Genomic DNA, 13,015 nt, shown 5'->3' with positions numbered 1-13,015 from the left:
TAAAGTAGAGCAGAGTACAGCAGAGTAGAGTTGAATCCAATAGAGTACCATAGAGCAGAGTAAAGTAGAGTAGAGTACAGTTCAGCAGAGTAGAGTTGAATCCAATAGAGTAGCGTAGAGCAGAGTACAGTAGAGTAGAGTATAGCAGAGTATAGAACAGTAGAGTAGAGCAGAATATAGCAGAGTAGAGTCCAATAGAGTACAGTAGAGCAGAGCACAGTAGAGCAGAGTACAGTAGAGCAGAGCACAGTACTGTAGGGTACCGTAGAGTACAGTAGAGCAGAGTACAGTACAGTAGAGCAGAGTACAGTACAGTAGAGCAGAGTACAGTAGAGTACAGCAGAGCAGAGTACAGCAGAGCAGAGTATAGTAGAGCACAGCACAGTACTGTAGGGTACCGTAGAGTACAGTAGAGCAGAGTACAGTAGAGTACAGTAGAGCAGAGTACAGTAGACCAGAGTACAGTAGAGTCCAATATAGTACAGTAGAGCAGAGTACAGTAGAGCAGAGTACAGTAGAGCAGAGTAGAGTACAGTAGAGTATAGTAGAGCAGAGCACAGTACTGTAGGGTACCGTAGAGTACAGTAGAGCAGAGTACAGTAGAGTACAGTAGCAGAGTACAGTAGAGTATAACAGAGTAGAGCAGAGTATAATAGAGTACAGTAGAGCAGAGTAGAGACCAATTGAGTACAGAAGAGCAGAGTACAGTAGACTACAGTAGAGCATCTCTCCTCCTCAGACCTTCTCTAGAGGGCGGAGCTCTGAGTTGAGGTCCTCCAGGCGTCCAACCAGCTGCCTCTCCTTGCTGAGCTGGTGCTCCTCTATGTGCAGGGTGGTGTACAGCTGCTGCACCAGGAACTTCACATCATTCAGACGCTCTGCATCCTCATGGGCCAGCAGCTCTGCGCACACACCAGCACCTCAGGGGGGGGGTGGGGGGCTGTGTGTGTGTTTGTGTGTATGTGGGCATGTGTATGTGGGCGTGTGTATGTGGGCGTGTGTGTGTGGGTGTGTGTGTGTCCTCACCTCTCCGAGGAGGTCTGACCAGGTGTGTGGTGTCGTTGATGACCAGATTGAAGTCGTCCAGCAGCAGGATGTCTATACCTGTAGACGAGGCTATCCTCGCTCCGTCTGGAGGGGAAGTCACTCAGGATTACGTGTGTGTAAAAATGTGTGTGTACCTGTAGAGTAGATGGCGACCCTGTCGATGCCCCTGTATGTGTGTGTGTGTGTACCTGTAGAGTAGATGGCGACCCTGTCGATGCCCCTGTATGTGTGTGTGTGTGTGTGTGTACCTGTAGAGTAGATGGCGACCCTGTCGATGCCCCTGTATGTGTGTGTGTGTATCTGTAGAGTAGATGGCGACCCTGTCGATGCCCCTGTGTGTGTGTGTGTGTGTACCTGTAGAGTAGATGGCGACCCTGTCGATGCCCCTGTGTGTGTGTGTGTGTGTGTACCTGTAGAGTAGATGGCGACCCTGTCGATGCCCCTGTGTGTGTGTGTGTGTGTGTGTACCTGTAGAGTAGATGGCGACCCTGTCGATGCCCCTGTGTGTGTGTGTGTGTGTGTGTGTGTGTACCTGTAGAGTAGATGGCGACCCTGTCGATGCCCCTGTCCTCCTCCTGCAGCTGTTGGAGGAGGATGCCCACACAGTCGCTCAGGGGCTTCAGGGTGAACTGGCAGCGCTCCCTCCTCGACGGCAGACACACCGACACCACCGGCAGCCCATTCTGGTACACCACTGTCACCTCTGAGGACACACACACACAGTCAGTCAGCACACAGGACACACACACAGTCAGTCAGCACACATGACACACACACACACAGTCAGTCAGCACACAGGACACACACACACACAGTCAGTCAGCACACAGGACACACACACACACAGTCAGTCAGGACAGGACAGACCCTGTTGCCATGAACACAAACACATCCTCACCACAGAAAACAAACATTTTTATATTGTATTTAGGTGCAAGCCAACAGGCACCAAACACACTTGGCAGCAACTGAAGATAAATTACAAAAATATGCTTTCAACCGGTATGGTATAATTGCAAAAGAAGCTATTTGATATCTTGCTGAGCTTCATTAAACAGCATTCAGTGACTACAACTTGAATTCCGGAAAAGTTGGGACATTTTTTTTATTAGAATAAAATGAAAACTAAAAGACTTTCAAATCACATGAGACAATATTTTATTCACAATAGAACATAGATAACATAACACATCCACTAAAAGAGCTCATTTCAAATTTGACATTTGGAAAAGATTCAGCTGGGAGAACATCTAGCAACTAATTACATCTAGCAACTAATTAAGTTAATTGATATCAGGTATGTAACATGATTAGCTGTAAAGGGATGTCTTAGAGAGGCAGAGTCTCTCAGAAGTAAAGATGAGCAGAGGCTCTCCAATCTGTGAAAGAGTCCGTAGAAAGATTGTGGAATACTTTAAAAACAATGTTCGTCAACGTCAAATTGCTAAGGCTTTGCAAATCTCATCATCTACAGTGCATAATGTCATCAAAATATTCAGAGAAACAGGAGAAATCACGGTGCGTAAGGGACAAGGCCGAAGACCTTCATTGGATGCCCGTGGTCTTCGGGCCCTCAGACGACACAGCGCCATTCATCGGCATGGTTGTGTCATTGACATTACTAAATGGGACCAGGAATACTTCCAGAAACCAGTCGGTGAACACAATCCGCCGTGCCATCTGCAGATGCCAACTAAAGCTCTATCATGCAAAAAGGAAGCCATATGCAGTGTTTCCCTAGGGTTACAGCTTGGGGGGGGGGGCGGCGGCGGGCGGTGACCATGTAGAGACAGAAATGACATGCCGTCGTGTAAATAAGATAAATAACATAAGGCCATTTAGTTTGTTTAATAAAAGAGCAAGCTATAGACCTGTTGTATAGGAAAGGTAACCTTAAATGACTTATTTTGTGATCTGGCGCTACATATATTTAAATATAAAAAAATCATTATTAACTTGACCTTCCAGGAGGGGCGGGGGGTGCCGTTGGGGGGGCGGGGCGCCCACCTAGTATAATGGTAGGGGAAACACTGATATGTGAACATGGTCAAGAAGTGCCGTTGTGTCCTGTGGACCAAGGCTCATTTAAAATTGACTATTTCAAAGTGGAACAGTGTTCTATGGTCCGACGAGTCCAAATTTGACATTCATATTAGAAATCACGGACGCCGTGTCCTCCGCATAAAAGAGGAGGGAGACCTTCCCTCGTGTTATCAGCGTTCAGTTGGAAAGCCAGCATCTCTGATGGTATGGGGGTGCATAAGTCCAGACGGTATGGGCAGCTTGCATGTTTTGGAAGGCACTATGAATGCTGAAAGGTATATAAAGGTTGTAGAGCAACATATGCTCCCTTCCTGATGACGTGTATTTCAGGGAAGGCCTTGTGTATTTCAGCAGGACAATGCGAAACCACATACTGCAGCTATTACAACAGCATGGCTTCGTCGTAGAAGAGTCCGGGTGCTGAATTGGCCTGCCTGCAGTCCAGATCTTTCGTATAGAGAACATTTGGCGCATCATTAAACGAAAAATACGTCAAAGACGACCACAAACACTTCAGCAGCTGGAAACCTATATAAGGCAAGAATGGGACCAAATTCCAACACCAAAACTCCAGACACTCATACCTCAATGCCCAGACGTCTTCAAACTGTTTTGAAAAGAAGAGATGTTACACCAAGGTAAACATGCCCCTGTCTCAACTATTTTGAGATCTGTAGCAGGCATTGAAATTTGCTAATTTTGTGCATACAATTGTAGAATTTCTCAGTTTAAACGTTTATTTTATCTATGTTCTATTGTGAATAAAATATTGGCTCATGTGATTTGAAAGTCTTTTACATTTACATTTAGCAGATGCTCTTATCCAGAGCGACTTACAGTAAGTACAGGGACATTCCCCCGAGGCAAGTAGGGTGAAGTGCCTTGCCCAAGAACACAACGTCATTTGCACGGCCGGAATCAAACCGGCAACCTTCTGATTACTAGCCCGATTCCCTAACCGCTCAGCCACCTGACTTCCCCTTTTAATTTCCATTTTATTCAAATTTTTATTCAAAAACGTCCCAACTTTTCCGGAATTCGGGTTGCACATTTTCAGAGCAATACCTTTTTAAATCATCAGCCATCTCCACACGGTCAGTATTGAATTGGGTTCATTTGAAAGTAAATGCTTTTATACAAGTCTCAAAATGTGTGCTTACGGGACATATTTACATTTGACATCCATTTAGCCAATAGGAAAAGGGCTGAGGCCTGAAAACCAGATGAGGGTCTACCAACACCAGAGGCTGAAGAGAGGGCTACTGAGAGGGTCCACCAGCACCAGAGGCTGAAGAGAGGGCTACTGAGAGGGTCCACCAGCACCAGAGGCTGAAGAGAGGGCTACTGAGAGGGTCCACCAACACCAGACACTGAAGAGAGGGCTACTGAGAGGGTCCACCAGCACCAGAGGCTGAAGAGAGGGCTACTGAGAGGGTCCACCAGCACCAGAGACTGAAGAGAGGGCTACTGAGAGGGTCCACCAGCACCAGAGACCGAAGAGAGGGCTACTGAGAGGGTCCACCAGCAGCAGAGGCTGAAGAGAGGGCTACTGTGAGGGTCCACCAGCACCAGAGACTGAAGAGAGTGCTACTGAGAGGGTCCACCAGCACCAGAGACCGAAGAGAGGGCTACTGAGAGGGTCCACCAGCACCAGAGACTGAAGAGAGTGCTACTGAGAGGGTCCACCAACACCAGAGACTGAAGAGAGTGCTACTGAGAGGGTCCACCAGCACCAGAGACTGAAGAGAGTGCTACTGAGAGGGTCCACCAGCACCAGAGACCGAAGAGAGGGCTACTGAGAGGGTCCACCAGCACCAGAGGCTGAAGAGAGGGCTACTGTGAGGGTCCACCAGCACCAGAGACTGAAGAGAGGGCTACTGAGAGGGTCCACCAACACCAGAGGCTGAAGAGAGGGCTACTGAGAGGGTCCACCAACACCAGAGGCTGAAGAGAGGGCTACTGAGAGGGTCCACCAACACCAGAGGCTGAAGAGAGGGCTACTGTACTGGACTTTCACTTACAAGGAATAAAGAACACATCATCAAATAAACTGGGAAAGTGATGGGTCAAAAATGATGGTAGCATATTGTATCTCTGACTGCTTGCCATCTTGTTCCGTGTTCTGAGCTGAGAGCATGTCCACGTTGTCATAAATACGCTATGAGGGCTGGGAATATTGTTCAGATACTGTAAATGATTGCGCGCCCACACACACACACTAACAGGAGATCCTTAAAGGAAAACACTCAGTGGAACAACTTGTCAACAAGTCAACCCAGTACCCCCGTCCTGATCCAAACAACCGAGAGAAGCGATCCTTCCAAACTTCTGTAGCTCCACCTGTCTGCATTATGATGCAAGTCCCAGCAGGTGTCATCCTGAGGGTTTACTGGTGGTGTGTTTGGAGCGCAGTACCATATAGTACCAGTAGGCAGCATAGCAGGAGCACCTTCAGAGTTCTCTTCAAATTAAATCAAATCAAAATGTATTTGTATAGCCCTTGTTACAAGCAATGTCACAGAGGGCTTCACATATGCCCATAGAACTGCCCTTCAAACCACTCTTCAACACTGATGATGAGATGACTTGCTATGCTGTAGCTGACACAAACCCTTCCTTCTTGCACGCGCACACACACGATTGTCACCATGGAGATCCCCAGAGTTTGGAGAGAGGTGAGGGCCCTCTCTCCCTCTCTCTCTCTCTCTCTCACTCACTCACACTGCACCAGCATGCACAGCCAAAATAATAATGTCTTGAAACCATGAAAACAACAAGCATTTGTCAACATTTTGCATTTTCGTAATGTACTACAATGCTGGTTTCCTCCTCTCTCCCTGCTGGTGCAGAACCAGCCTAATAAAACTGGGACCTGGTCATCTTCACAAGAGTTCACTCTCCAAGGAGGATCTATACAGGCACGGATATCAGCTTATCCCAGAGACAGAAGGTGAGTCAGCAAGTTATTCCTGCTAAAACAACACTAGTCACACACAACAACACACTGGCCAACAACTTAGATGACACCAAAAGTTAGCATCACAGTTAGCATCACAGTTAGCATCACTAGCCTGGGTGCCAGCCGAACTTAGCCCCGCCCACAAAACATTTTGGTCGGGAAGTTGGGTCTGGGGTCACTCGGTTGGGGAAAAACAATGTCCGAACAAGAGCTGTTCGGACCAATCAAATTGTCAGGGCGGGCTTTATACGATGATGGACAGATGATCAACAGTAACGTAATCAACCACATCACCAAAGAGCACTTGGGTTGAAGGGTTGCGTTGCTCTGATTGGTTGTAGGTCTATCCAATTGAGCAAAGAGGCCTTTTTTTCCGGGTTCGGTTGAAACACGCCCCATACTCACAGCCCAACGGAGCAGTATCAGACTCATATTCTGACTAGAATTATGAGTTTGACAACGTCTGGCTATAGCATCACAGCTAACATCACAGCTAACATCACAGCTAGCATCACAGCTAGCATCACAGCTAGCATCACAGCTAGCAGCATACAGTTGCTGACAACACAGATGACACCAGATGTTAGCCCGGAAGCTAGCAGCAAAGTGTTGTACAAAGCTAACAGCATGAGCTGGCACCCAACTAGTGAAACAGCCCTGCTAGTGTCACAGCCCTGCTAGTGTCACAGCCCTGCTAGTGCCACAGCCCTACTAGTGTCACAGCCCTACTAGTGAAACAGCCATGCTAGTGTCACAGCCCTGCTAGTGTCACAGCCCTGCTAGTGTCACAGCCCTACTAGTGAAACAGCCCTTCTAGTGTCACAGCCCTGCTAGTGAAACAGACCTGCTAGTGAAACAGCCCTACTAGTGAAACAGACCTGCTTGTGAAACAGCCCTGCTAGTGTCACAGCCCTTCTAGTGAAACAGCCCAGCTAGTGAAACAGCCCTGCTAGTGAAACAGCCCTTCTAGTGAAACAGCCCTTCTAGTGAAACAGACCTGCTAGTGAAACAGACCTGCTTGTGAAACAGGAAAGTTGACAGGCAGGAAGACAGTGTGAACTGATCTCTTTAGACATGCACACATGTGCACATACACACACACAAACTCAATGCATCAATCTTTGTCTCCTTTGTCCCCTTGCATCAGGCAGGAGGGACCCCCCCCCCCCCCCAACCCGTCCTTCCCACCCTCTTTTAAGAGACCACAGTGTCTGCCACCCACTGTATGTTTCACGGCCTGCCTGTCTCTCTATATCCCTCCCTTCCTCTGTCTCTCAATCTCTCTCCCCTTTTTTCTCGATCTCCCTCCCTCTTTCTTCCTCTTCATCTGTCCCTCCCTCCCTGTCTCCCTCCACTCACCTTCAGATGGAGCAGAGGAGCTCAGTAGTCTCTGTCCTTGCCAGTAGGGGGTGCCCCGCAACACCTGACCAGAGAGAGAGGGGGGGGAGGGGATAGAGAGAGAGAGAGGGGGGAAGACAACATCAGTCAGTGAACAGTCACACATGGATACACACACACATTCCTTCAAACACAGACAGATACACACAAACACTACACAACTTTCAAGTAGTATAATTGATCTCCTCCTCTCTCCTCACACTCCTTCTCCCTGCTCCTCCTGCTCATCTTCTCCTCTCTCTCCTCCCTCTCTCCTCCCCTCCCTAGCTCATCCCTCTCCCCCTCTCTCTCTCTAACAGAGTATGTGGGTTTCAGGGAGTGTCCATCTGGACTCCACATGTTTAGAATGAGGGCAGAACACGTCATGCTTCTTCTGAGAGACAGAGAGAGAGGCAGAGAGAGGGGGAGAAATAGGGAGGGACAGAGAGAGGCAGAGAGAGGAGAGAGAGAGGGTGTGAGAAAGTGAGGGGGAGAGAGAAGGAGAGAGAGAGGGAGACCGAGAGACAGAGAGAGGGAGGGAGAGACACAGGGAAAGGAAGAGAGAAATATAGAGACGGAGAGAGAGAGAATTCAATTCAGTACGGAGGAGAGGGAGACAGGGAGAGATAAAGAGGTAGGAGTGTGAGGATGAAGGGAAATCAATGTCAGCAGGAGAGAAGGATTCCTGAAGATTCAAGGAAACACACACACACAAAAATACACACTGACACACACACTCAGACACACACGTGTATCATGGTGACAGCGAGACTGGTCTAGAGTGGTGAAGCTACCTAGCATGCACTGCAGCAGTCTCCTGAGAGAACCAGCACTGAACCATCTTGTCTGTGTGTGTGTGTGTGTGTGTGTGTGTGTGTCTGTGTGTGTGTGTGTGTGTGTGTGTGTGTGTGTGTGTGTGTGTGTGTGTCTGTGAATTGGGCTGGTGTGTAAATGTGGGGGGTGGTGTGTGTATGTTTGTATGTGTCGGGTGGTTGTGTGTGTGTGTACGTGTAGGGGGGTTGTGTGTGTGTGTGTATGTATGTGTAGGGAGGTAGTGTGTTTGCATGTGTAGGGGGGTTGTGTGTGTGTGTGTATGCATGTGAGTGTGTGTGTGTGCGCGTGCTGACAACATTTGGCCCTCACCCCGAACTCTTCTCTAAATAGTCTCCTCCCCCTCATAAAGACTCCTCCTCCTCCTCTCTTTAAATAGACTAATACTGTAGTCAACAGCCTGCACACATCAGCACAGTGAAAATAACACTCACATACACACACAGCTGAAGCTCTCCACGCCATGCTGAACTGCCCACACACACACACACACATCACCAGATCTGTAGAGCAGTTCCTCTTCAGCTGTTGTGCTCACTCTCACATTACTGCTTACACACACACACACACATTCACTCCCTCCCTCTCTCTCCTTTTTTCTCTCACTCTCCCTCCCTCCCTTTCTCCCACCCTGTCTCTCTCCCCTCCCTCCTCGTCTCTTTCTCTCTGCAGCAGCTGTGTTGTGCACAGTAACTGGATCCCCTGAAGACAGCAGGTGTGTGTGTGTGTGTGTGTGTGTGTGTGTGAAGGTTTTGTACTTTAGAGGATGGCAGGTGTGTGTGTGTCATTGTAAACCGCCTGGCTCCATTCTGTCCCGGGGCTGATAGACATAAAGTCACTGAGGCGATCATGTAACAGGAGCCAGACCCCCACACTCCTGGCCCCAGCCAGCCCAGGTCACACACTCCCTCCTGGGCCAGCCTCAATACTCCAGTCCCAGGCTTGCAGATGAAGGCCTCAAAAACAGAGGAAACTGCCTTTTCCAACTAGTGGCTGAGCCGTGGGCCCGGTGACGCAGGCTGGGAGAGGGGAATACTCTGGCCTGCCAGTTAGCGGTAGGCCCCACGGTACAGCTCTGCCCCAGGGCTCTCTCTGTTACCAGGGGAGGTATTTTGTGACCAGTTAAGATTAGACAGTGTTTACTGTAGAAGATGAGACTGATTAGTGTTGAAGATGAGAGACTGATTAGTGTTGAGGATGAGAGTGATCAGTGTTGAGGATGATCGGTGTTGAGGATGAGAGAGTAATTAGTGTTGAGGATGTTTCTGCTCAGGGTAGAGGTGGAGAGCTGTCCCTCTCTCTCTCTGTCTCTCTCTCTCCCCACTTTCCCCTTCTCTCCCCTCTCCTGTTCTTCCCCTCTCCTGTTCTCCCCTCCCTTCTCCTGTTCTCCCCTCCCCTCTGTCCTCTCCTGTCCTCTCCCCCTCTCTCTCCCCCCGCCCTCCCCTCTCCCCCCTCCAGACCTGCTCTCTCTACATCTCTAGATCTGTCCAGGGTGTCGGACCCAGACAGGGAGGGACCAGCAGGCCAAGAGAGGGTTAGCACCTGCAATGTAACACTGTGTGTGTTGGTTCACACAAGGTGTGAAGTTAGACAGCATGGTATTTGACACACACACACACACACACACAGACTTTCCCCAGGGAAGCCAATGTTTTTCCCAAACGACGATATACCGACCAGCCTAAAAACTGGTCAGCCTTGTGCATGTGTGCATTTGTGTGTGTGTGCTTAAGTGGGACACAGGCAGTACCAGAGCCAAGCCCCTTGATCCCCTGACACACAGTCTGAAATATTAAACAGAAGACCGTACAGCAACCTTGGAATCAATGTCAGAGAGGGAGAGAGACAGAGAGAGAAAGACATAGAGAAAGAGAGGGAAGGAGAGGGAGAGAGAGAGGAAGAGATGGGTGGAGAAAGAGAGGCAGAATGGGTAGCGAGAGAGAGAATAAAATGGAAAATACAGAAAGCAAACTGGTTCGAGTAGAAGAGGTAAATAATGATAAACGAGTAAGAAAACACTGCTCTGTCTATGCGTGTCTCTGGATGTATATGTGTGTGTGCGTGCGTGCATATGTTTGTGTGTGTGTGTGTGTATGTGTGTGTAGGTGTGTGTGCATATGTTTGTGTGTGTGTGTGTGCGTGCATATGTTTGTGTGTGTGTGTGTAGGTGTGTGTGCATATGTTTGTGTGTGTGTGTGTGTGTGTGTGTGTGTGTGTGTGTGTGTGCGTGCATATGTTTGTGTGTGTGTAAGTGTGTGTGCATATGTTTGTGTGTGTGTGTGTGTGCGTGCATATGTTTGTGTGAGTGTGTGTATGTGTGCGTGCATATGTTTGTGTGTGTGTGTGTGTGTGTGTGCGTGCATATGTTTGTGTGTGTATGTGTGCGTGCATATGTTTGTGTGTGTGTGTGTGCGCACAGTCTGTATTCTGTATATGGATTCCTCCTGTGCAAGAAAACTTGCTCAGGCTAGCCGTGGGGTGTGTGTGTGTGTGTGTGCGCGTGTGTGTGTGTGAGAGAGAGACAGCAGAGTAGATGACAGTGTGGGAGAGAGGGAGGAGGGGGGGGGGGGGGGAGTGCTGATGACTGCAGTAAAGGAATCCCTGGTCTAGAGAGGAGGGCTACCCCTCTCCCTCCCTCTTCTTCTCTCCCTCCCTCTCTCCCTCTCCTCCACGCTAGTCCCCATCCCCCCATCTCTCCTCTGCACTGCGCTCAAACTTCCCCCACTGTGTGTGTGTGCATGCTTGTGTATGTGTGTTTGTGCTTGTGCATATGTGTGTTTGTGCGTGTGTGTGTGTGCTTGTGTGTGTGTGTGCTTGTGTGTGTGTTCATGTACAGTGGGTATCCAAGCAGGTTCCTTCATGCCCTACATCCACTTTGCATTTCAGTAAGCAAAACACACACTTCACTTGCACGCACGCACGTACACGCACAAACAGACAGACAGAAACATACACACCCACACATCACTTGCATGCAGAGACACACACATGCAGAAACACACACACACACACACTGATATCCTTAGGTTAATTAATCTTGGTTTTACTTGAACACTTTTCATGAGGAGTGGTTTAGTAACAGTGATCACACACCCAGGTTCTTCCAACCCTTACAGCTTATCTGTATTAGTGTGTGTAAGTGTGCACTAGGGATGCAACAATGCAGTTAGCCCCCGGTTCAACACATACCACGGTTTTCGGTTCGGTTTTGATCGCTTGGCACAGTGTTTTTGTTAGTCTGTTCACAAGCGACAGGAACATCAAGGGGTTATGGAGAATGTTTTATTTTATTGCAACACTCTTTATCTTACTTAAAAGCAAAACTAATTATATTTAGAGCATAGTGACTGGATGTAGACCCGCAGTGAGGAGTTTCCTCATCTCAGCGTGTAGATTCCAGTGTTGCCAACTTAGAAACTTTGTCGCTGGATTTAGTCACTTTTGACCTTTCCTAGCGACAACAAATCTCATGTAGCGACAAATCTGGTGACTTTCTACTAGTTTGGAAATCTCCGTTTTCGTTGTTGAGCTGCATCAAAATGATAATGGTAATTGAACTGTGGTGTTGTCATAGAAAGTCACATCCCCAGCACTTTTCAGAGCCTGTAGCGACTTCTGGTGACATTTTTGGGGCAACACTGGTAGATTCACAGCCACACACAAACCAATACGGAGAGAAATAAAAACGCATGGAAATTCTTTAAACGCAAAACCGAAAAAAACTCAATTCACAAGCGTGTATTGAACCGTGGATGTCGTACCGAACGGTTGTGTGTTTGAATGTGTGTGTGTGTAGACAGCCAGGGAGAGTGAGGTTGTGCTCTGTCTTTCCAGGAGACTGCTCCCCTAGCTCCCTGCCATCCATCAGAGACAACCACACTCCATAACACACACACACACACTCCATAACACACACACACACACTCCATAACACACACACACTCCATAACACACACACACACTCCATAACACACACACACACACTCCATAACACACACTCCATAACACACACACACACACTCCATAACACACACACACTCCATAACACACACATAAGCACACACACGCATCATGTTGGCAGGACACACACACCCTCTCACAAGCAAACACACACACCCTCCTAGTGTGTCACCACTGGTGCCCCCCTGCAGTCATCACATCGTGATTTACTACCTGGAGAGCAGAGATCAATGAAGCCCCCAATCACCATGGAAATCCCGAGGTTGGAGAGAGGTGAAGGTCCTCACACAAACATACACACACACTGCATTTTTACTGTACGTGTGTGTGTACTGTATGTGTGTTTGTGTACTGCATGTGTGTGAGTGTGTACTGTATGCGTGTTGCATGTGTGTAATGCTCACATCTATCATGTGCCTGTGTGTGGGGGGAGTATGTAAGTATGTGTGTGTGTGTGTTGCATGTGTGACCAGACATTGGCAGAGTGAAGCTGTGTGAATGTGCGTACAGCCAGATGGTTAGCCACTGAGGCCTGTGTTAATGTCTGTACATCACGCAATCTCTCTCTCTCTCTGTCCTGTATCTCACCCCCGCCTCCTTCCACCCATCTTTTTCTCTTCGCCATCCCTCCCTCTCTCCCTCCCTCTCCCTCCCTCTCATCCCTCCCTTTCTTCTCCCTCCCTCTCCCTCCCTCTCATCCCTCCCTTTCTTCCCCCTCCCTCCCTCCCTCCCATCCCTGTATGTCATCTCTTCCTGTTCTTGCCCAGAAGTAAATATCTTCCATGTATACACTACAGG

At 48.6% G+C, this 13,015-nt stretch overlaps 1 protein-coding gene across 2 annotated transcripts in view; it reads right to left on the bottom strand.

Annotated features, from left to right (window-relative positions):
- The window catches only part of mcu (mitochondrial calcium uniporter), a 46,638-nt gene that overhangs the window by 6,348 nt on the left and 27,275 nt on the right, over positions 1-13,015 (bottom strand). For both annotated transcript variants that reach the window (XR_010876674.1, XM_067236627.1), the window contains exons 3-6: positions 7,409-7,472; positions 1,580-1,750; positions 1,027-1,131; positions 742-902 (exon numbers count right to left, since the gene is read on the bottom strand). Coding sequence is in view for 1 of the 2 variants with exons in the window: in XM_067236627.1 (XP_067092728.1) it covers positions 742-902; positions 1,027-1,131; positions 1,580-1,750; positions 7,409-7,472 (501 nt within the window). In the remaining variant the exon portion in view is untranslated. The remainder of the gene's footprint in view (positions 1-741; positions 903-1,026; positions 1,132-1,579; positions 1,751-7,408; positions 7,473-13,015) is intronic.

Source organism: Osmerus mordax, chromosome 5 (genome assembly GCF_038355195.1).
Source record: "Osmerus mordax isolate fOsmMor3 chromosome 5, fOsmMor3.pri, whole genome shotgun sequence".
NCBI lineage: Eukaryota > Metazoa > Chordata > Actinopteri > Osmeriformes > Osmeridae > Osmerus > Osmerus mordax.
The sequence above is the reverse complement of the archived record's forward strand: the minus strand, read 5'-3'. Positions and strand labels throughout refer to the sequence as shown.